Raw genomic sequence first — 25,179 nt, 5'->3', positions numbered from 1 at the left:
TATGAATTTATTTTCTTAACTTTAAATCGGAAGTTTTTAACTTCTTTAAAGAATTCCATGCAAAAATTCAAAATCAATTTCAAAGTCAAATATCCATTCTTAGATCCGATTCGGGTGGAGAATACTTATCAAATGATTTTCAAGCATATCTAAAACAACATGGCATTTGTCATCAAAAATCTTGCCCAAGAACTCCTCAACAAAACGGTCTAGCGGAAAGAAAACATAGGCATATTTTGGAAACCACTAGATCCTTACTCATTTCTAAAAATATTCCTAAAAATTTTTGGGTCGAAGCCGTGTTAACCTCCACCTATTTAATCAATAGGATGCCATCTTCAAAATTGAATAATATCTCTCCTTATGAAAAACTTTTTAATATGACACCCGACTACAATCGTCTTCGGATTTTTGGGTGTAAATGCTTTGTTCTTTTACATAAAAGAGATAAATTGTCACCTAAAGCAATAGAATGTGTATTTTTAGGATATGGTGAAAATCAAAAAGGCTATAGATGCTTTGATCATAAAAACAATAAGTTATTTGTCTCCAAAGATGTAACCTTTTTAGAAGATGAAAATGGATTTGACATATTGGAAAAATCAAATGAAATTGATTATATGTTTATCAATGATCTTTTAGAAGATTCAAATGATGACTCTTTGAGTCATCCAGAAATTTTAGAAAATACTCATGATTCTCATGATGATGATGTATCACCAACTAATGGTGACAATCTCCAAGTTTACACTCGGCGTGAGGAAGCCCAACCTATTAGTGCTTTAGAAAAATTCTTGCGGCTTAATGAACCCCTAGAAGAAACCTCCCTTAGGCGTTCTTCTAGAGAATCAATTCCACCTAATAGGTTTGTCTCATATGAAACTCTTTCACCTAAATATAGAGCTTGTCTAATAGCCTTGCATTCTTACTATGAACCCTCCCATTATAATCAAGCAAAAAGTATACCTCATTGGGTTGAAGCAATGAAAGTTGAACTAGATGCTTTAAATAAAGCTAAAACTTGGGAAATAGTTCACCTTCCTCCAAATAAGAAAGCTATAGGATGTCGATGGGTCTACAAAGTCAAAACAAAAAGTGATGGTTCCCTAGAGCGCTATAAAGCTAGATTAGTTGCTAAGGGATACTCACAAGAATATGGCATCGATTATGAGGAGACTTTTGCTCCCGTGGCTCGCATGACAAGCGTTAGAACTTTAATTGCGGTAGCATCATCTAAGAAATGGCCTATATTCCAATTAGATGTTAAAAATGCCTTTCTTAATGGTCAGTTGAATGAAGAAGTATATATGGATCCTCCGCCGGGAATCAGTGTTAACCAAGGTCAAACCCTTCGGTTATTAAAAGCCTTATATGGTCTTAAACAAGCCCCTAAGGCTTGGTATGATAGATTTAGTGCTATCATGTTACAATTGGGATTTCGCTCATGTTATACTGACACTGCTCTTTTTGTTAAAAATGCAGGTAATAGTATCATCATCCTTCTGCTTTATGTTGATGATATGATCATCACTGGCAATGATGAAAGCGGTATTCTTAAAGTTAAAAATATGTTAAAACATAATTTTGATATGTCTGATCTGGGTTTTCTCAGGTACTTTCTTGGCATAGAAGTTGCATACTCTCCTCGAGGGTATATACTGTCACAGATGAAGCTTGCTGCAGACATATGTTCCAAATCTGGGATTTCAGATGATAAAAAGGTGGAGACTCCCGAGGTTATCAATGCTAAACTACGACTGGAGGATGGAGTTCTGCTGGACGATCCTACGCCCTACAGGCAACTCATAGGCTCCCTCACCTATCTGACTATCACCAGGCCCGATATTGCTCATGCTGTGCACTCTGCAAGCCAATTTCAACATGCTCCTACATCTGTGCATATGAGTGATGTGCTCCGGATCATTCGATATATTAAAAATACTTTGACTAAAGGGCTATTCCTATCCTCAATCTCTTCCTTAGATTTACTAGCTTATACTGATGCTGACTGGGGAGGAAACCCAAATGATCGAATCTCAACTACTGGCTTTTGTGTATTCCTAGGAGATTCGCTAATTGCTTGGAGGTGCAAGAAACAGCAGAAAGTCTCATTGTCTTCTACTGAAGCAGAATACAGGGCTATGGCAACCACTACAATGGAGCTGGTGTGGCTTCGAAGTCTTCTTCAAGATATGGGAGTCGAAATTACCGGGGCTTCGAAGCTTTGTTGCGACAACAAAAGTGCTATCTACATTGCCAGCAACCACACTTTCCATGAGAGGATGAAACATATTGAAATGGATTGTCATTATGTACGTGATGAATATCTTCGTGGGACAGTAACACTGCCATATGTCACTTCAGAATATCAACTTGCTGATTTCTTCACCAAAGCCCTGCCTGCTCCTCGCTTCTTGTTCCTCCTTGGCAAACTTTCGGTCATTCCCCCGTAAAGTTTGAGGGGGGGTGTTAAAACATATGTAATAATACCATAATACCCGATAGGGGTATTATGGTCATTTCACAAAGTACCCCATAGGGGTACTTATTTTGTTTCTCGTATTTCACTATTTTTTATTTTTCTTTTTATTTTTATTTTTGTATTTTTTGGATACCGAAAAGGGGCCCCACAATGGAGTCGTTGGGGCCCCCAACGGTCACATATGTGACCGTTGGGGGCTCCCAACGACTCTATTGGGAGCCCCTTTGGTCTCCTCTTCTTATAAATAGGGGGAACCCCCCATGTATGTTGTATTGCTCTTGAGAGCTCTTCTTCAATAATAGTGATATTATTTTTCATGTGTGTAGCCTTTTTATAAGGCCCTTTGTATATCCCTTAGTGGATTTTCTCTCTTGTGCTTGTTGCATTTGTCCGTGTGGGACATAGTGAATGCTTTAGCATTCTTGGTTTCTTCCGCTTATTTCATTACACTTTTGGCAATCTCGATCATTAAATTTCAATACAACAATGCCACAGCATTCTTTTTCAGTCAACCTGGTGGATAGCCCCCACTGGGATTTGAAGGCAAGATCAGTTGGTCAAGATAGTGGAACTCCAATAATCCAGCCATTATATTTGACTAACACCACTTTATGAGCACCGTTCAACTACTATTAATTCCTTTAATACTCCTACAAGGCTACAATTGTTATCATCATTGTTATTGTTATTGCTATTTTAAGTTCTACTGATACTAATAACGCATTTACAATGTCTACATCCATATCTCCACAGGCTCGCAACTGCAGAACACAACCGAGGCCGAATAATCAGCCAAAGAGCATCAACTATCCTTCAATAGGTTAGCACAGCACATGCAAAGACAAGAATCTGAAACCCAATTAAAAAGAAAAGGCACCTTCTACTTGTTTACATTCTATTTTCTGAACATCAGTGGAATATAGCAGAAACAAAAGCCATAGCATAAGCAAATAATCTTCATGCCTAAAAATTTTCTTAACTGTGCTTGCTCACATAATAAGTTGTTATTAAACCAGCTGTATTCATGAGATTGCTGAATTAAGCTAACTAAAGCTCCTAAAAATTGAGATACAGAAGGAAACTTTGCAAATCAAAATTGGACATGGTGGATTCTTCAGTTCATATAATGATTTGCAGGCAAGATTGGATAAGTGATGCATATGTACATATTCAAGATTACATTGAAAAACCTAAATGATGCCATTTAGTGGCACAAGTCAGGACCCAAGATACGAAAATTAGATGAACAAACCTGGACTTCGTTGATTGTGCTTCTCTTTTGATGAGCTGCAGCCTGATGCATTTGAAGAACCAGGACAAGCTTCTAGGACATTCATCTGCAGGAGCACCAGTATACCATCAGTTAACCACAATCACAAGACATGTCATTTTACAAAGAACTATTGTAAGTTAATTGATAGGCCCTAGTTTCTGTCTTTGAGTCCTACATGTAGTTTCTCCATGTCGCCATATCAAATAACTGTTTATTAGTATGTTCAAAAGGACTCTTTTCGCTTATAAAGTTTTGATATACAAGCACAGTGGATTTCTCATTCCCAACCTGCTTTTCTGGTACTCTGTAACTTCCAGAGGCTTTTATCTAGATTTCTAGTAGGACAAACCAAAGCAAGTAGACTGACAGAAATAATGATTTCTTGCACCATGCAAACTATATCCACCATGCAAACTATATCCACAGTAAGCTCCTCAATTGAATTTGTGTGCCACTTAAGGTGAGGTAAAGAAATGTTTTTCCGAAAATCCAAAGAGAAAGAATTCCCAGGACTTGTAATGTTTCTTTAGTACCTTTAGAGTTTAGATATATGAGTTAAGAAACAGAACAGAATCAGGCTAACTTTTTACTTCTATCTTTTGATGTTGGATATGTTTCCGATTTATGGGTCATTGTGGTTGTTCCACAATTGATAGCATAGGTTTAAGCATCCAATTATGGTGCTATGTCTTCATAAAATTCATAAAAAAAAATGTTCCTATATTTCTTTGGCACACAGCAAAGATCAACATCCTCACAGTCTAAAACGGTTTCCAAATTAAGAATATTTTTGTAATTAAAGCTTCTCATACAGCATTCTTTATCATTTTCTGAAATAGAAAGTTTTACCTATAAGTGTTTTCAGGAAAAAGTATAATTTTCCCAAAGCGACAGGAAAAAAAACTATGATATAACACACATAAGTTGTTTTCTATAAAGCTATCAACTAAATTGCCCTTAAGAAGAAAAAAATACCTTTAACTTCATCTGCCAACAACAATATACCTTATTTGCTGGATTTTTACAAGCTATAACACACATGATAGCATCGATGACCATATCAAAGACTAATTCACAGCTATATATAGCAAGTTTTTCCTTCTAATCTACATGCAAAAGAAAAACAAGAACTCTTGGGTACCATGGATACTTCTACCAGTTCCTTCATATAGGTGTCGTAACTATACTGATATTGTGTACTCTTGGGTACGATCAACTGGCCTTTGAATTTAACTAAACCGTTTTATCGATCTTATGATCCAATCAATGTATAGCCCATGCTCAACATCAAAGTCGTCTAAACTATATATTTGTTGATCATTATTTGTTAGTTATCTATATACTTTTGACATGCTTCATAATTCGACTTCCTAATTGATAGTCTATAACTTCATATCTAGGGCGATTTTGCATGCATACACACACACTCACCCATATTTTTAGAAATTTTCATACAGTCATAGGTATCTGCACCAGTCCCTATCTGACATAGCTTTTATGACTAACTTTCAAACGGGAAGTGTATGTGAATTGCAATGATATCGGCTGAAAGATTAGAATATTGTCTAAAAGTTCAACTTATGATCTTTTTCCCTTTCTCTATGTCTTGAACCACAAACTAACAAGGACAATGTTATAGTTTCTTGATGTTTATTTTTGCAGACTTCTAAAATTGAACAAATAAGTCTTAGATATTCTTCAGTTCACAAATTAGAATACTCATGCAGTTATGAACATTTTTTTTTTCTCCATGTCACAGGGACGCCATTTTGGGTGTGTCCTACGTCACATGGATACAGGATACTAGATTTTGATAGCCGTTCCATATCCCTTTATATACAAGTCATATTGGAAATTTCATAAAAATGGATGTATCCCCGTACCTGCAGCCGTATCCATGTGACAGTGTGTGTCCCTGGTGACACAAGCAGACACGCCGACATGGACACTGACACGTATGGACATTATTTTAATATTTTTAATAATAATAAAAATACTTTTTAATGTTATTTCAATAAAAATACATTTTTACCATTACAATATCAAAAAATTAGTTTTTATTTATTAAAAAATAAAAAATTGTGTCGTAATTATTTTCCGAAAAGAATTTCGAACTTACAAGTCCAACTCGTGTCATGTGTCCTCGTGTGATTGTAACATAGGTTTTTCTTTCCATGTTTTATTATCCTTTATGTTTTCATTTGTTTTCTTAAGTTCTTTTTAAGTTCTCTGTTTTTTGTTTTCTTCATTTCTTTCTTTAGTCCCTGTTTCTTCACTTCTCAAATAAAGAAAAAGAAAATCATCATTCTGGTCCACATTTACCAATCAAAGTGTACTCACATTGAAAAAAAGGCACTTTGGGCAACCCAAATGGAGCCGAGTCAGGGGGGAAACTTAAAAGATCACCACGTCACTTTTGAAATAAAACAAAGGACATAAATTTTCACCTCTTTTCTTTGGCTCAAGTTTATTGAAGGAGTGGAATTAGCACTAAATGACTTGATGTTTTTGGTCAGATCTCCAGAGATGTTTGTGATCTCGTTGAACCTAGGAAGTTGGACCAGGTAAGTATTATTTCCTGCAAAAGTATGTACAAACTGCCTTAAGTTGATCAGTTGATAACAGAAACGATCAACAGCAATGCATGGTTTCATCAGAAAAGCAAAGTCAAGAATGTGTAAGACAATAGAGACAAAACAAAAGTAAGCTTGCCAAAAGAAAACATGACCAATAAAATATCTAAAGCACAAAGGGATCACAAGCTCAACATCTAACATTCATGCAGTCTTCAGAGTTCAGACAATATGTCAAGGGATGGAGGGAGAAAATTAAATCCTCATTGGTAGAATCTGGTAGCATCATATATTGACATGGCATAGTGGCTGAAAGCGTTAAAAGACATAAGATTTTCCAAAATACAGCAACTGGCAAATAAGCACCTAAAACTTTTATTTGGAATTTTTAGAGAAACATTCTCTAAGCATAAGTCAATTGATGCTCTGACAAAGCCCCATCCCCACACTCTTTTCCTTTGCATCAAATTCCCAACTCTCTAACTAGGATAGGACAACAAACAGCAACACCTCTCCTCTCCTTATCATCAACCCACAAAAACTTACAATCAGGGATAAGGAGTTCCACATATTGCTTAGCAACGAAATCTTTTCCTGAACATCTAACTTACTTCCTTTTTCTCTTTGTATTCATTACACAATCACAGAAGCATCTATGAGGTGCGCAGATAGGGAACATTCACCCATTTGGTCATTACTTTTTTTTATAGAACATTTGGTCATTACTTGCCTTTCTCATAATTCAAAGTATTCAATACCTTTTAAAAGAGGATTTCAAACTTTAAAGCATAAATTACAGTTTTTATTTTGGAAATTTTGTACCAACAAATGAAATATATTCACACACAAATGGGCCATGGGCCGGGCTAGACCAGGCCCAGCCCAGTCAACAGCCCGTCCAAAACATGGGTCAGGTCAGGCTGGGTGATGCAGCGAGGGGATCGGCTTCGACGCACTTGATTGCGGAAGATGATGGCACGACTCTCACGGTCGTGCGATGTGCAGAAAATAAGAGGAATGTCCACCAAAAACGATGGCACTAGCTTTTATTTCAATATGAATCTCAATCGAACAATAGGATGGACATAAATGAAATAAAGACAACAGTAGAAAAGGAGTAAAAAACCAAAAGGAAAACTGCTGAAAGAAAAAATAGATGGCTGCTGCAATATTAAAGATTCTCTGTTTCACGCAACCCTAGAAGAGGGTTTTTAAAAGACTGCTAGTGGACCCGGGTCTCGGGTCCGATCCTGGACCCGAGACGTCTTCATTCTGGAGCTAGATCGGTGACGTTCTAGGTTGTTCCTCGTCTGGAGTAGGTACGTAGGGTCACATCCCTGCGCTGATGCACCTTACCTGCGATCGGATCCAACTCCTGGGTTCGATCGTCCATCCCCTTTGGATCTGGTTCCCTGGCCATGCCTTGGTCACGTGGTACATACCCGATCTGGTCCTACTCTGCATCATTCTCCCCTGGTTGGGAAGAAGTCGGCTCTGACGACTTGTTGTCTCCACAGTAAGCATACAGATCGAACACATCTTCAGGCAGTTCAAGGAGGTAAGCATTCGGACCTAATCGTCGGAGGATCTTGAAGGGGCCATATTTCTTAGGACACAATTTACCATAAGTACCCACTGGGAAACGCTCTAGATACAGGTAAACCCATACTAGCTGACCAACTTGAAATTGAACATCACGACAACCCTGGTCTACGAAAGCTTTGTAGGCTTCGTAGCTTTCAACAAGTTTGGCTTGGACCTATCTGTGGATATCATGCATGTACTCAACGGCATCAAATGCGTCTGAGGCTGGGTCCGGAAGACTAGACACAGGTGCTAGATCTACTACATGTGGTGGTGACCGCCCATAAACTACTTGAAAATGATACTTGCCCGTGAACCGGTTGATGGAACAGTTATATGCGAACTCGGCTTGCGGCAAGACTAGGTCCCATGTTTTGACATTTTCCCCAACTAGACTCCTTAGCAAGTTCCTTAGGGTGCGGTTCACAACTTCCATTTGGCCACCGGTTTGTAGGTGGTATGCACTACTGAACTGGAGCTTGGTTTTCAATAAGGCCCATAACGATGTCCAAAAATGGCTCATAAAGCGCGTGTCACGATCTGAGGTGATCGTGTGGGGCAATCTATGAAAGCGGGCCACGTCCTTGAAGTAGTACGAGGCTACTAACGAGGCATCGGTAGTTCGCTTACACGGGACAAAGATAGCCATCTTGAAAAATCGGTCAACCACAACTAAGATAGAATCAAAACGATGCGAGGTTCTGGGAAGACCCACAATGAAATCTATGGACACATGTTCCCAGGGCCGCTCAGGGATGGGCAACGGAGTATACAAACCACTATTCTGACGTCGACCCTTGGACACTTGACACACTCGACAACTTTGAACAAACTTGACAACATCTTTGCGCATTTGGAGCCAAAAGTAGCACTTATCTAATAGAGCGAATGTCTTATCATGTCCAGAATGCCCAGCTAGTCCCCCTTCATGTAACTCGAAAATGAATTGAAGTCTAAAAGAGAAGGCAGACACACATAACTTATTACCTCGAAAAAGATAACCGTTATGTATACTGAACCGTGGGTCAGCTGTGCTATCAAGGGAGAGGCACCCTTTCCAGACCTGCTGGAAATCAGGGTCTGCTGGGTATAACTCCTAGTACTGCTCGAACCCAATGACCTGCATTGACATAGTCATCAAAAGACTATTCTTCCTGCTAAGTGTGTCAGCTACCTTGTTCAGAGTACCTGATTGATGGCGAATAGTGAAGGTGTACTCTTGCAAGAAGCTGACCCACTTGGCATGTCTAGCACTCAACTTCTTTTGACTATTCGAATACTTCAACGCCTCATGATCCGTGTACAAGACAAACTCCTTATAAATGAAATAATGCCTCCAATAACGAAGAGTTTGTACCACGGCATAAAACTCGACATCATAAGTGGAATACTGACACCGAGCCTGAGTCACATTTTCACTAAAGAAAGCAATGGGCCTGTGGTTCTAACTCAAGACTGCACCAATTCTCACTTTAGAGGCATCGCACTCAACCTCAAAGACTGCACTAAAATCAGGAAGGGCTAAGATGGGGGGCACTAGTCATTTTCTCTTTGATGAGCGTGAAGGCCTTTCCCGCGGCAGACGTCCAATGAAAACTAGTACCCTTTAGGCACTCCGTGATAGGGGCCATGAGGGTGTTGAAGTTTCTCACAAAACGATGGTAGAAAGTGGCTCAACCGTGGAAACTACGGATCTCTCATATAGTCTTTGGGGTAGGCCATTCTACAATCGCACGGACTTTGGCAGGATCCGCCTTAACTCCATCAGACGACACAATAAAACCCAAAAACACAACACTTGACGTCATAAACTCACACTTTTTGGCATTGACATACAATTTTTCCCTCCTTAAAATCTCTAAAACCTGACGAAAATGACTTAAATGATCAGACAAAGAAGAACTATAAATCAAAATGTCATCAAAATATACAACGACAAACTTCCCTATACAAGGACGCAACACTTGGGTCATCATATTCATGAAAGTACTCAGGGCATTTGATAACTCAAATGGCATGACTAACCACTCATACAATCCATCACGTGTCTTGAATGTCGTCTTCCACTCATCCTCCTCCCGGATACGGATTTGGTGGTACCCGCTTTTTAAATCAATTTTGGAAAAAATAGAGGCACCGGCCAATATATCAAACATATCATCCAACGAGGAATGGGAAAACGGTATTTGACAGTGATGTGATTGATCGCTCTATTGTCGACACACATACGCATGGACCCATCTTTCTTAGGAGTGAGCAGGGCGGGTACTGCGCAAGAGCTCACACTTTCACGAATAAAACCCTTGTGCAGTAACTCCTGAACCTGCCTCAATAACTCGGCATGCTCGGAGGGGTTCATGCGATACGCAGGGAGGTTAGGTAGACTCGACCCCGGGACAAAATCAATGGCATGCTGCACCACCTTCATCGAAGGTAGACCATCAAAAAGGTCGTCTGACATAATGTAGCGAAACTCCTCAACAAGTGGCGCGATGTCCGCAGGAACGGGCAACGATGTACTCATCGATGGCTTAGCCACCAGGGCATAACAATAACCATCCTCCGAACAATGGCTCAAGAAAGACCGGTAAGATAGGCCTGTGAGCCGAGAAACTCGCTCAGGCTTATCCACAGTGGGAAAACCGGTCTCATTGATAGGGAGAATGACTATTTTATGACCCTTAAAAATAAATAAGTATGTGTTCCTACGGCCATCGTGAATGGTCTTGCGATCAAACTGTCAGAGGCGTCCCAAAAGAATGTGACACGCATTCGTAGGGACTACATCACACCACACCTCATCGTGATAATGCTCTCTCATGGAGAACCGAACTAAACAATGTTGGCTGATAGGAACCTCGTTTCCTCTTTTAAACTATGTCATCTTGTATGGTTGGGACAATTTCTCCGTTTTCAAGTTCAAAGTGGACACGACACTCTCGGACACCATATTCTCACACACCCCAGTATCAAATTATAACATCACATGCATGCCCCTCACAGTTGCACCGGGTTCTAAAAATGTTATTCCGCAACCATTTTGCAGGGGTCGACTCTCGAGGTGCGGTCAAAACATGACGGATAGAAAATAATTTTTTGACGTTGCCATCGAACTCTACGACTTCCCTCTCGTCATCTCCTTCAACCAACGACTCACCCTCACTTTCACTATCAAACGTCGACTCAACAATACCCTCGATGAAATGGGTGGTCTTGCTCACGGTGGGGCACTTGGATGCGACATGACCTAACTCCTGACACCTAAAGCAACGAATGGTAGACTCACTAGGCTTGGCCTTGGATCTGGTATGGTACGCGGGTCCGAACTAGTCGGGTTTGTTAGGATCTACTCTAGGGGTGGACTTTGAGTCTTCCTTCCTAGAGGAGCTCGCTCTCCTGGTTGGGAAACTCGACTTGGGTCGACTGGACTGGTCACTGCGGGAGACTATATTTCTGCCTCATTTTCAATTGTTCCTCCACATGCATGGCATAACTGCTTGCTTGATCCAAAATCATCAGAAATAGCAGGACGGAGACTGGAAATATACCTCGTGACCTGCTGGCGGACGGTCTCCTTGATCTGCACTCGCAGGGATAGACGATGGAACTCAGCAGTGTACTCCGCCACGGTACGAGTGCCTTGACGCAGGGTCAGGTACTCCTTGTAGGCTCTCTCAGCGTGGTCTGACGGCACAAACTTGGATTGCATCTCCTCCCATGTTTGTATGCACTCTAGTCCCTACCGCTCCCTCGACCTCTACAGCTCAACCCACCATGTCTGTGCTAGGCCTCTCAACCGGGTGGACGCTAAAGAGACACGACGGTGCTCAGCTACAGTGTGGTAGTCGAAGAAAAATTGTACGGCATAGGCCCAGTCGAAGAACTGCTCCGCATTGAATCGTCCTGCGAACTCCAGAAGGTCTAGCTTCACCCCGTAGGTGGAGGGGTGATCTGGTGCTCTCTGCTGACGAGTTTTCATCATTCCTGCAAGATACACATTCCAGAAAGCATCGTCATCCAACACTGCTTCATCACCCTCTTCGCGGTACTGCTCGCCTGGATGCTGGTGCTAACGAACTCCAACGACATGTGGTCGACGCTCAGGTCGCGCCGGCCCCTGCTGAATCTGCAGGGTGGCTGTTGAAAACTGCCTCGATCGGCTTGCCCATGGGTGGGAACCATCTGTGGCCAGTGTTGTGGCAGCGGTATGACAGAAGGGCCTACTAAAGGTGGACGGGTTGGGCGGGTCTCAGGCTCTAGGTGGATAGGAATGGGATAATATGGGTTTGGGTTAGGGTAGAGGTAGTGGGTCGGGTATGAACTGGGTTCTGGATCGGGGATGGATTAACGGATTGGGTCTGGTACGGGTATTGGGTTTGGTTGGGGTAATACTGGGATGATTCACCCGATTGGATTTGGATCGGGTCAAGACCTAAGTTATTTGTCAGGCCCAGAATGGGATAGGTAGGATCATGGATGAGTTGTGGTGTGAGAAGGCTTGGTTTGAACTCGATCCTTGATCCATAACAAGATGGGTCTGGTTTTGACCCTGCTCAAATTCAAACTAGAGCTTCATCCGGGTCCGATATAGGTTTGGATCGATATCGGATCTATTTTGGGGCTCAAAAGTAGTGGGTTGGGTCTGATTCGGGGTGAACCGTGAACCGAAGCCAACTGGGTAGGTCGGGTATGGGGCTTCGAGGCTCGGACCTGCTCCCTGGGACCCAAAGGATGGTCCCCGAGATCCAGGTCTGGGTCCCGCTGTCACAAAGTCTGGTCTTGACCCTCTTGGGTTCAGACCCATCCACAGGGGTCCCCCTGCTCCCGCTCGCAGGTATGCTGCCACGGGGCCTCCACGGACGAGCTCAGAAGGGAAAGGGGGGTCCTTACCGGGTCGGGCTGATGAACCCAGGCCTGCGGCAGGACCCAACGTGACGCTACGTCCTGCAAACCCGGCTCGGCCTGCGGCGCAGCCCCCGTGGCTCGAGGCCACGAACCCAAACCTGCGACTGGACCCAGCATGATGCTGGGGCCCTGCAGGCCCGGTCCGGCCTGCGACGCAGCACCCATGGCTCGAGGCCACGAACCCAGGCCTGCGGCTGGACCCAGCGTGACGCTGGGGTCCTGCAGACCCAGTCTGGCCTGCGAGGCAGACCCCGTGGCTTGAGGCCAGGGTGGTAACGCACCCGCGACGTGGGGGTGTCATGTCGTGATCTCCTAGTTCAGGTGGAGGGTACCGACTGTGTGAGTCGCAGCCTCTACCGAACCTGGATGGAGGGGAAGTACCGGTTGCGAGACGGTGGCGCGGACAAACTGAGGGTGCGTCAGCTGGACTGTTTCCGCGAGTATTGCATTCACACGATCAGCTGCAACGTCATCCAGCTCCGCTCCCGTTCTTTGCATTGACGTCGCGCATTGCTCCACCGGCGACTCAAGGGCGACGAACCGACCTTCAATCCCATCCATATGTTTCGACATGCCGACTACGTCCTTGCTTACGCGTAGCATATTTTCCTGGATCTTCGGCATCATATCAATCATCTGCATCATCGAATCCTCGTTATCGGTTTCCTCTCGGTCGTTCCCGCTTGTAGGATCGTTCCTCGCTTCTTGCGCCATGCCGTTGACTGAGGAGGACTGGAGCTCTGATACCACTTTCGAGGGGATCGGCTTCGACGCACTTAATTGCGGAAGATGATGGCACGACTCTCACTGTCGTGCGATGTGCAAAAAATAAGAGGAATATCCACTGAAAACGATGGCACTTGCTTTTATTTCAATATGAATCTCAATCGAACAATAGGATGGACATAAATGAAATAAAGACCAACAGTAGAAAAGGAGTAAAAAACCAAAAGGAAAACTGCTGACAGAAAAATAGAAGGCTGCTGCAATGTTAAAGATTCTCTGTTTCACGCAACCCTAGAGGGTTTTTAAAGACTGCTAGTGGACCCAGGTCTTGGGTCCGATCCTGGACCCAAGACGTCTTCATTCTGGAGCTGGATCGGTGACGTTCTGGGTTGTTCCTCGTCTGGAGTAGGTACGCAGGGTCACGTCCCTGCGTCGATGCACCTTACCTGCGATCGGATCCAACTCCTGGGTCCGATCGTCCATCCCCTTTGGATCAGGTTCCCTGGCCATGCCTTGGTCACGTGGTACATACTCGATCCGGTCCTGCTCTGCATCACTGGGCCAACCTATCGCTAGGCCTTTGCCATGGCTGAGATTGCTTATATGTTTAACACACGCATGCATGCACACACACACACATAAAATAAACTTGATCAAAAAATTCCTTTCAGTATTGAGAGGAAAGAAGATAGAATGGCAAGGCACACAGATTTTCTTCTTTCTATTTTCTTGGTTACTTCTGTCACACTGATGATAGTTTGATAAATTATAACCCGGGTTACTTTAACAGGCGAATGATTCAATCAATGGAGTATTTCACAATTCCAGCAACTTAGGTGTGTTTCAGAACCATTTTCTTCCCAAAAATAGCAACAGACCAATGCAGAACTGCAAGAACACATGTATGTACCTCTCATAAATTATTTGATCATCTAATGGGAACTCGAGGCAAAAGTGTAATGTTGACAATACACTGGCATACTTCCATTATCTCAGGTTCAGAGTCCCCCAAAACAAAATAAAGAGAAAATGTCATTAGTTGTAGCATATGACATCCCTCACCAATTCCTGCTGAGTACAGACGCACTGCATGTATGTGTATGCAGTATGCACTTTTATATGCATTCATTCACGGTGATTAGTACAAGTGTTTCATAGGGATTTTTAGATATAATGGTGTCATAATTGAAGATCCAACTTACCTGGACCCATCCCCAAATGTTTCCGTCGGCGAATGCTCACCATGGCTGACTTAAAACTTTAAAAGGACCAACAAGCAGGACAGCCCCTGAAATCAGAACAAAAATTCCAAACCAATGAAATCTACTTATCCATGTAGTCATAAAGATTAAGAACAACAGATTACAAATATTGAGTGCAAAAAGTCTTCTTAAGTCGTACACTAACAGTATCATGGTTCCTACCCAACATATCTAAATTCCAAACTCGCATCAGAGCATGACACCAATTATCATCCACATAGTTCTCCCAAAAAGATATATGGAAGACAATCATCTCTTTGTTGCAGTTGCTCGATATTGCATAGAAGTAGGTATAAAGTAGTGTTATCAGTATCGTATTGTATGTTTCATATCATACCATATGACATGATACGGTGTATTGCAGTAATCACTGGTCCATGTGATACGATATACCTCCTAAATCGGAAAATGCAGTGTATCGGTCTGTATTGCACAGTATCATACCGTACGCTACATGCCATATCGTAAGATACGGCAGCTTTTTCACTTTTTGGTGTTGAAAATTTTCAAACAATTTATCTTTTATTCTTTTTCATGTTTAATGACAATTTTTTACATAATACTTTATTAGAGTCCTATTCACTTATTTCATAAGCTATGTGAACCAAGGTTGTAAGTATCGTATTGTTACCCGTATCGGTCGGGCCCAAAGTAACACGATATTGTATCGTATTGTAAATGTATCGTAAATTTTTAATAAAAAAATTCCAAAATTTCCAAAAAAAATCTACAAAAATAAAAAAAAAAATAGCATAAATTCTAAAAAAATCATCACATAAAACAATGATGAATTGCACAAAATACAACCATAAAATCACATATAAAGGCAACTACACAATTTAAATTAATAACAAACCATACAATTAATAACTAACAATGTAAATAAAAGACAACTACATAATTTAAATTTTAAATACAATTAAAGCCTTACATTTAACTAACTAACTAACAATATTAAATTCACATCCAAGTCATACTAAAATGTCATAAGTCATAACTAAACTACTAAGAATTCATGATAACTAAAAACATTACATTTAACCAATGTCTTATATGTCAATCTTCATCTCTAAAGTTTTAAATTATAAAGATTTTAAAACTAAACTATCTTCTAGAGCCTATTTGCCAAACATCAAGATAGTATTTCCTCAGTTTTGCATCCAAATGTTGCTCAATGATCTTTTTATGTTGAGCCATTTTTTAGCAAGTAGGTCATTATCATCATCATCTTCAGAATCTGGAACAATGGTTAGAAGTCCTTCATCTTTACATTTTTGCAAAATTCTTCTTTGAATTTCTTCTAGTTCAATAATAACATCAGCACGACAAGTTGAAGGAATAGATGGAGAATCGCATGGATGTACACTTTGATCTTGACCTGTAACATAACATGTAGCTTAAATCTATATAGTCCACCTATAATAATAGCATCACAAAATAGACATCTCAAATTCAATGGTAACCCTAGTCGTACATCATCAATGCTTATGCAGTAAATAAAACATAACCAATTAAAAAACTCAATAAGAATCAAAGAATAAGAAGCACAAGATACACCTTTTCCCAAAAACAGTCAATAAGAAGCAAAAAATAGAGATTTTGCACCTTAACCTACTTCCTTGAGTGAAAAAATGGTGAAAATTCACTCTTGATAAAATCACAAAATCCCTCTCCTTTGCGCACGAATCGGCCTCCAAATTGATCTCACGGAACCTAGGGTTCGTGGGTTCCCTTGTAACGGACTCTAGACCAAGGTTTTAAAACCCGTGACTCGAAACTCGACTCGTTCTTTATTGACTCGTGACTCAGCGGGTCAACTCGGTGACTCGGACAGGGTTTTGTTAACTTTTGATTTTAAAAGAAAAACAATATATAAATTGTCATTTAAACATATAAAGGTTTGCAGAATAACTTAATATGGCATGCAAAAAGGAGATATGGACAAATATGTGCCCTGATATAATGATATTCATTTTATAACCTCTACATAAGGCACATCATGGAATATCAATGGAGTGGATAATCATTAAGTCCATTTCTTAGCCACATTCTGGAAATGTACTTTGAATAGCAAAGGAATAGGCAAGGAGGCAATTCTAGTTTTCTATTTCTTTGCCATAATTGTAATCAACACGGCACTACATTTTTTCCACTTGCTAACGTTCCAAGAGACAGTACTGTCCAAATGTCTGTAAGAATATAAAAACAACTGCAAAGAGCTATAGAGGTTTGCTTGAATTTGATATCTATACAAGCATTTTGACTAATTCATGACTTGAATTAGAGGATGTGGTCACCATGAGTTCAGTCTGCTACTACCTACGGTTCCTAAAATGGCCAATCATATATGCTAGCTTGTTTTAAAAGTTCCAATTCCCTCTCTAACAAATCCATAAATGTAAAATAGGGATATATGTGCATATTGAAAGTTTACAGAATGCCCAATATCAACATAAATAAGCAATTTTCTCATGTATGAAAACTATGCAGGAAATATATTAATGGCACAACTATAAAAAGACTACTAATATTTGAATTTGTACAATGCTTGTTCACATAACAAATGGATGATGAAACCTAAATGTGACTTCCCATAGGCACATTTGACCCTCCATATATAGTGAGAATCATTTCTTTAAAATATTTTGCTAGAATAAGTTGATAGCACCGAGTGAACAGTAGTTCCAACTTCCAACAGCATGGCGATTTTATTCTATGGATTTCAATGATTTTTTATCTTTAAATGATTTTTATTTTCTTTTTTATACAAAATCTGGGGGCAACCCTCGTTAAAATATATGTACTTATATATTTCGAAACTGTAATTTGAAACTCAAAAATCAAATTTCAAACATCCCAAAACTCGCCCGAGTCAGGCCGAGTCAGCCCGAGTCTTGGCAAACCGAGTTTGCCTTGCCGGGTTGACTCGCTGGAGAGCCGAACCGAGTCAACGAGTTGACTCGGCGAGTTTTAAAACCTTGCTCTAGACATATGAAGAACTCAACTCTCAAGAGGCTTTTTAAACCCAAAATGAAAAAAAGACAACTTTCGGCCTTTTTTAACTGCATCAATATTGTATCATACAATGCACACGGTATCCTACGATACAACACGATACATGGGTGTATCGTACAATCCGCCCTATACATATACGATACACACTCATATCGCGATGCAAGTGTGCATTGTATCGCAAAACACAAAACAATGATAGGTACAACCATGATGTGAACAAAAAAACAGAAGTTTCTTAATTTGTTGTGATTAGTGAAAACAAGAAAGAAAAGAAGCAAGAGATATATTATTATGGAAGAGCACGCATTATTCAACTCTTGTGCTTATTGTAATTAGTGAAACTAATTAATAAAGACATAACGAAACTTCTCTTTTTTAATGCTTACTACTTACAAATGGCATATTACTTTCTTTTTTTGACTTTACTCTTTTGATATATGTAATCCATACATTGTTCTAATATCATAATTATAGCTTTTATATCTGATACAACAACAACAACTACGCCTTCATCCCAAAACAATTGGGGTCGGCGATATGAACCAACAAAGAAAATCATTCTGGGTCTTCCACATGAATCCTTCTCCTCCAATCATTTATATCCAATGCCATGTCCTCGGTGAGGTTCAAAGCATTCATATCCTTTCCTATCATCTCTATCCAAGTCTTTCTAGGCCTACCCTGACCTCTTTTAACTAATATATTTTCCCATTTCTCCATCTTTCTAACTGGAGCATCATTAGGCCTTCGTCGAATATGTCCAAACCACCGTAAACGATTCTCTCTCATCTTATTTTCAATGGGTGCAACGCCTACCTTCTTCCGTATCTCCTCGTTCTGAATCTTATCTTTTATTGTATTTCCACACATCCATCTAAGCATACGCATCTCAGCTACACTCATTTTTTGAATATGATGTCTCTTGGCAGCCCAACATTCCGTACCATATAGTAAAGCGGGCCTAATAGTTGTCCTATAAAACTTTCCCTTCAACCGCAATGGCATTCTACGATCGCACAACACTCCAGTTGCACTTTTCTATTTCATCCACCCAACCCTTATCCTATAATTTACATCTCCATCAATTTCTCCATACTTTTGAATGATAGATCCCAAATATTTGAAACAACCATCCACCGGTATTTCTTGCTCACCAAACTTCACTACACTCCCATCACTACTTCGTTGCTTACTAAACCGACATTCCATATATTCTGTCTTACTCTTACTCAACTTAAAACCTCTTGCTTCCAATGTCTGTCTCCATAATTCTAACTTAGCATTAACCTCAGCTCTAGACTCATCAACCAAAACAATATCATCAGCAAACAACATACACCACGGCACATTTTCTTGAATTGATCTCGTAAGCTCATCCATCACTATAGCAAATAGGAAATGGCTTAAAGCAGATCCTTGATATAACCCAACCGTTATAGGAAAATTGGTTGTCACCCCTCCACAAGTGCGGACATTGGTTACTACTCCTTCATACATATCCTTAATTATACTAATGCACTTGAGAGAAACACTTTTCTTCATCATTGTCCACCAAAGAACGTCCCTAGGTACTCTATCGTATGCCTTCTCCAAATCAATAAAAACCATATGCAAATCTTTGTTTCTCTCTCTATTTCTCTCAATAAGTTGTTTAAGAAGATGTATAGCTTCCATAGTTGATCTTCCAGGCATAAAACCAAATTGATTCTCCGATATCATGACAACCTTCTTCAACCTAGACTCAATCACCCTCTCCCAAAGTTTCATAGTATGACTCATGAGTTTTATACCACGATAGTTTGTGCAATCTTGTATATCACCCTTATTCTTATATAGAGGCACCAAAGTACTCTTCCTCCACTCATTAGGCATCTTATTTGTCCGCCAAATCTTGTTAAAAAGATTTGTCAATCATTTTAAACCTTTCTCTCCCAAGCATTTTCAAGCCTCGATAGGTATACCATCTGGGCCAGCTGCCCTCCTTGATTTCATTTTCTTCAAAGCCTCTGCAATTTCTTTTTTTTGAATTCTGCGCATGAAGTCACGATTCATCTCATGAAAAGGAATGGACAAGTCTCCAAGATCCTAAGCATGACTTCCATTAAATAGCTTATCAAAATAATCTTTTCATCTCTCCTTAATCTCCTCATATTTGACTAAAACCCTTTGTGTTTCATCTTTGATACATCTAATCATACCCAAATCCCTCGATTTCTTGTCTCTCATCTTTGCAAGCCTATAAATATCCTTCTCGCCCTCTTTGGTATCCAACTTGCCATAAACCTCCTTATATACCTTATCCCTCGCGTTTCGAATTACTTTTTTAGCTTTCTTCTTTGCTATCATATATTTCTCCAAATTCTCATTATCACGACACTTACTTAGATTTCTATAACACTCTCTTTTAACCTTAATAACTAATTTGACATCCTCATTCCACCATGATGTATCCTTACCTAGCAGTGCACCGCCTTTAGACTCACCCAATACCTCCTTAGCCACCTTTCTCATGTCACCCGCTATCTTATTCCACATTGAGTCTGAATCGTTCTCGAGACACCAATCAGCTTCCTTAACTACCTGCTCTACAAACATTCTTTGTTTAGCTCCTTTCAGTGCCCACCACTTAATTCTAGGATCTATCCCTTTTGCGGCATTGTCTAATTCTAAGATCTAAAATTAAGACTCTATGTTGTGTAGCTACACTTTCTCCTGGTATAACCTTGCAATCGATGCAACAACCCCTATCTCTCTTTCTAAGTAGGAAAAAATCTATCTGACTCGTATTAACCCCACTTTTAAATGTTACTAGGTGAGACTCCCTCTTCCTAAACCAAGTGTTTGCTAAGATCATATCATAGGACAAACCAAAATCTAAAATCCTTTCTCCACTTTCGTTTTTTTCTCCTATACCATAGCCTCCATGGATACTCTCAAATCCACCCCTACTAATGACTACACGTCCATTAAGGTCACCGCCGATGAAAAGTTTTTCACCATAAGATATCCATTGTACTATTCCATCTAAATCTTCCCAAAATTGACGCTTAATGGAATCATCTAAACCTACTTGAGATGCATAAACACTAATAATATTAATAATATTCATACCTAATACTAATTTATTAAGTAAAATCCTATCACCCTTCCTACGGACCTCAACTACATCATCTATAAACTCATGACTCATAACAATCCCTACTCCATTCCTATTTCTATTTATTCCTGTATACCAAATCTTATATCCCCGAGGTTCTATCACTTTTGCCTTCTCACCTACCCATTTGGTCTTTTGTAGGCATAAAATATCAATCTTTCTCCTACACATAACATCTACTAACTCTACCAACTTACCAGTCAAAGACCCTACGTTCCAAGTGGCTAACCTAATTTTATGGTCTTGGACTAACTTCTTTACCCCCACCCGTCCAACAAAGTGAGGGAACCCTTGCCTATTTGACACCACACCCGAGCGCCGGTGTGACGCGTCGCTTCCAGGCGACGACCTAGCAACCCTTGCCCATTTATCACTGCCTCCGGGCCTATAGAGTACAGTGTGTCGCTCAACTTTTATATTTGATAATTGTTACATAATTATTCATGGTCAATTTTTATAATTAAGTTTACTTAATATTGTAGTTTGACTACTTAAATGTGTTTCAATTATCTTTGTGGTAATATTTTTAAAGTTTTTAGTTATTTTAAATTTTATTTTATTTTTGTATTATGTGATTGTTATAATTTGTTTACTCAACTTTTTTCTTTTGTTTGTTTTCTAACATGACTCTTTAATAGTAAACCTTTTGTTTTGTTAGTTGTCAGTTTGATACAACATCATTTCACATGTTATAATAATACATGTGTATGTTTAATTGTTCATAATGCTTAAATTTGATTTATTTTTTCTATTTTATTCTATGATCTTTTCTAAATTTTTTCTATTTTTGGAAAAAAATTATTTTTTGTGTATTTTTTATGATTTTTAAAATGTGTTTTTCCCGTATCTTACAATACGGTATGATACACCCGTATCGCCAACCCTTCTGATAATTACATTGGTATAAAGTTCTAAAATACTTCCAACACTTTTATTTAAAAAAAATCATAAACTAGTCATTAACCTCACTATTAATTATCAACGAGGTTTTTAATAAAATAGAGAATTTATTCATTACTTATAATGTATTAGTAAATGAAAACCTTAAATAATAAAAAGTAAAACAATATTAACACATAACAATAGGAAGTTAAAGAAAGAGACATACTCTCTCTCTCTCTAAATATATATATATATATATCATAGTCACCTATATCATTCAAGGTAATTTCTCGAGGAGGGTTTTCCTCGGAGAGATTTTCAAAAGTTTGTATTGCTCGGTAAAATCTCAAGAAAACTCGGGAGTTTAAAAAATTGAAAGAAATATATGTAATAACCAAAAAGCTAAGAAAATAATAAGTTTTGTATTAATTTTCTTTCAAAAATATAGAGAAACAAGTTTTAAAAGGTTTTAAAAATATATAATAAACAAAAAATAGGAAATGCAAATTTAAAATATTAAAAAAGAGTTTTTTCCCAAAAATATTGTGATATTTTGACTTCGGATAGTACTTTGAAAATATCACCAATATAGGTGACACACACACACACACACACACACACACACACACACACATATATATATATATATATATATATATATATATATATATATATATATATATATATTAGAGCAACTATTGTGAGGTGCACACAATGGTAAATGTGCAATCTAAGTAGCTAAAAAAGGTGCAAATGGACATATTAAAAAAACAAAAAAGGTAAATGTTAAAAAACAATAATTACTTACCTTTCATAGGCAACCAAAGAGAGGTAAGTAATGACTTTAGAGGCCCTAGAGCTCTACCACAATAAAAGTTAAAAGTGGAGGCATGGGCCTCTCATTGAGACCCTCACTTCACGAAATTTCATAAGCCTCTATGCTGGGGAGGCATAAGCCTCACCACCTAGCATAGAAGCATAAGCCTCAAGGCGTTAGAGCCGACGCCCTTAACGCCCCTCCAAATGCCTTTAAAAATGTTGATTATCAAACCATTCCCAAAATAAAAATAAAATAGACGATGATAAAGGGGATGCCATAAATGACCAGGTAAAGGAAACAAAAATAAATTTAACTACAAAGATAAATGACCTTAGAGACATTGTTGAAAGGAATGTCGTGAACTTGTTAATGTGCAATAAATACCAAAACTTAACAACAATTGTTCTTTGATTGTAGTTCAGCATAATCCAGATGGTATTTTTGTGAGACTACATGCATGGGCCCAACTAAACTTTCAACTTCCCTAATTAATGATTGCTCTGGATAAGAAAGAGTAATAAAGTCTGGAAATCCTAATTCTAAATGTGCAGCTTTGAGGATTTCATGTATCCAATTCTGCACTCCTAGGTGCACTGCAGTGGTTTCAATGGTGTTGCTCATTTATTGCTGAGATATAACTTTTGTGATTTGTCCGCCACATGCATGGGCCCAACTAAACTTTCAACTTCCCTAATTAATGATTGCTCTGGATAAGAAAGAGTAATAAAGTCTGGAAATCCTAATTCTAAATGTGCAGCTATGAGGATTTCATGTATCCAATTCTGCACTCCTAGGTGCACTGCAGTGGTTTCAATGGTGTTGCTCATTTATTGCTGAGATATAACTTTTGTGATTTGTCCGCCACCATCCCCCTTGTACATTTAGGCCTAATCATGTTACATTAAGACACTGATAGTTTCTTACCGGAAAAAAAATATGAAGTCACTGACAGTAGTATTCAGCCTCCTTAAGCTAACTAGTTTAAGAGGTACCAACATCCATCTCATGATTCCTGACCATGCGTAACTCTTTCTATTTTCCCTAACAAATTTTTCTTCCCTTTGTTGCCCTAACCGATTCTGCTGCCCTTTTTCCCTCTCTTAGTAACTTATGTCTTTCTATTTATGATCACCTTTGTTTCAGTTATTTATCTAATTTGAATATGGTTACGTTCTTCCATATTGCCCAGTGAGCTACATCACAATATGACCTTCAAAGAAACACAAATCCATAACCATGATGGTCCTCAAATTATATATGAATGGGTTTTTTTATGAAATCATGGAAGGCATTACAATGATAATTATTGGTTCAGTAGTTCTGCTTGAACTCCTATACCCAATGACATGGAGTACAAAAAATTAACTTCAGCAATTTTTGTGGAGATTAACCCAGTGGAAGAGGCAATAGTATTGCAGAAACATGCTTGAAAAAGAAGACTCTTCAAATACACCATACGGGTGAATGGGAAAAGTAAAGATAAGGTAATGTCTTGTGAAATAAATGATCTAGAAACACAAGCATGACTGATCTTTCAAATATTTAAAAGGAAATATATCTAGAATCTGGATATGCATGCTTCAACCCAATCCAGCAAAAAACATCTAAGGCAGAGATTAAGAATGAAAGAACCAAAATTTCATAAATTTGATTATAAAATGTTTGAAATGCAAAAACTGATCATATTGATGGACCCTAAAGGCACTTGTTATTATGCAGTTACATACGAACAGAAAGAAGAAGGGAAATTTTTACAACTTTTGTATGGCTCCATAGCCCAAAACAAAGGGATTCTTCACTGGCAGAAAATTGGACTGGTAGGTTACGCAGTAGAGACATTAAGCAGATAGGTTTTTGAGGTTACTCAATTAACTAGTTAACTTGCTGCAAGCGAAAGATATATGTAGTAAGAAATCAGGCGGATAAAGTTGTAAGCAACCCACATTTTTTAAGAAAAGCACCATTAATGGTCAACGCTAACAGATAAATGGTAGATCAACCATGATTGAGCAGCAAACCATGAAAAGGTGAAGATGCTTAAATGATTCACTTTTATCAGACCCTGGCAGACAAAAGACTATCGTAAGCATCTTTAAAAGGAAATAGATACTAGACTGTGATGTGTAAATGGCATCGAGAAGTAGGACAGAGAACACTTTTTAGTTCTCAATGTACCACTGCTTTTTAAGATATATCATCAATGAGATCAACATGGAACCACACACTTCTTTAGTATGCAGAAATTATGCTGTACAAAGACACTAATCAGTTTGTGGAATGAAAATCAACCGACTAGCATCATTACATTGTATATTAACTTGTTGTGTGCACCGAGATAAAATATGCCCAACACCTCCTTAAGTATAACAGACTGATCTGACCTCCTAAGAAGTACTTGCGTTGTGTGTTTTTCAAATCAACAATTATATATAACGTCGAATGCCCATTATACACCCTTTTGAGGTTAATGGTTATATGTTGTAGTCAACATTGAGTCCAA

General features: G+C 39.1%; 1 protein-coding gene across 3 annotated transcripts in view; it reads right to left on the bottom strand.

Annotated features, from left to right (window-relative positions):
- LOC149833317 (ethylene-responsive transcription factor-like protein At4g13040) overlaps positions 1-25,179 on the bottom strand; it is a 42,310-nt gene that overhangs the window by 15,867 nt on the left and 1,264 nt on the right. For 2 of the 3 annotated variants that reach the window (XM_090012792.1, XM_090012794.1), the window contains exons 2-4: positions 14,746-14,831; positions 6,203-6,333; positions 3,735-3,819 (exon numbers count right to left, since the gene is read on the bottom strand). In XM_090012792.1, the coding sequence (XP_089868918.1) occupies positions 3,735-3,819; positions 6,203-6,333; positions 14,746-14,788 (259 nt within the window). In that variant the 5' untranslated portion in view covers positions 14,789-14,831. Of the gene's footprint in view, positions 1-3,734; positions 3,820-6,202; positions 6,334-14,745; positions 14,832-24,622; positions 24,641-25,179 lie in introns of those variants that run through there. The other variant, XM_090012793.1, reaches the window with a different exon arrangement.

The sequence above is a fragment of the Nuphar pumila genome, chromosome 7 (genome assembly GCF_984573655.1).
Source record: "Nuphar pumila chromosome 7, dmNupPumi1.hap1.1, whole genome shotgun sequence".
Lineage (NCBI taxonomy): Eukaryota > Viridiplantae > Streptophyta > Magnoliopsida > Nymphaeales > Nymphaeaceae > Nuphar > Nuphar pumila.
This window is presented reverse-complemented; position numbering and strand designations above follow the sequence as displayed.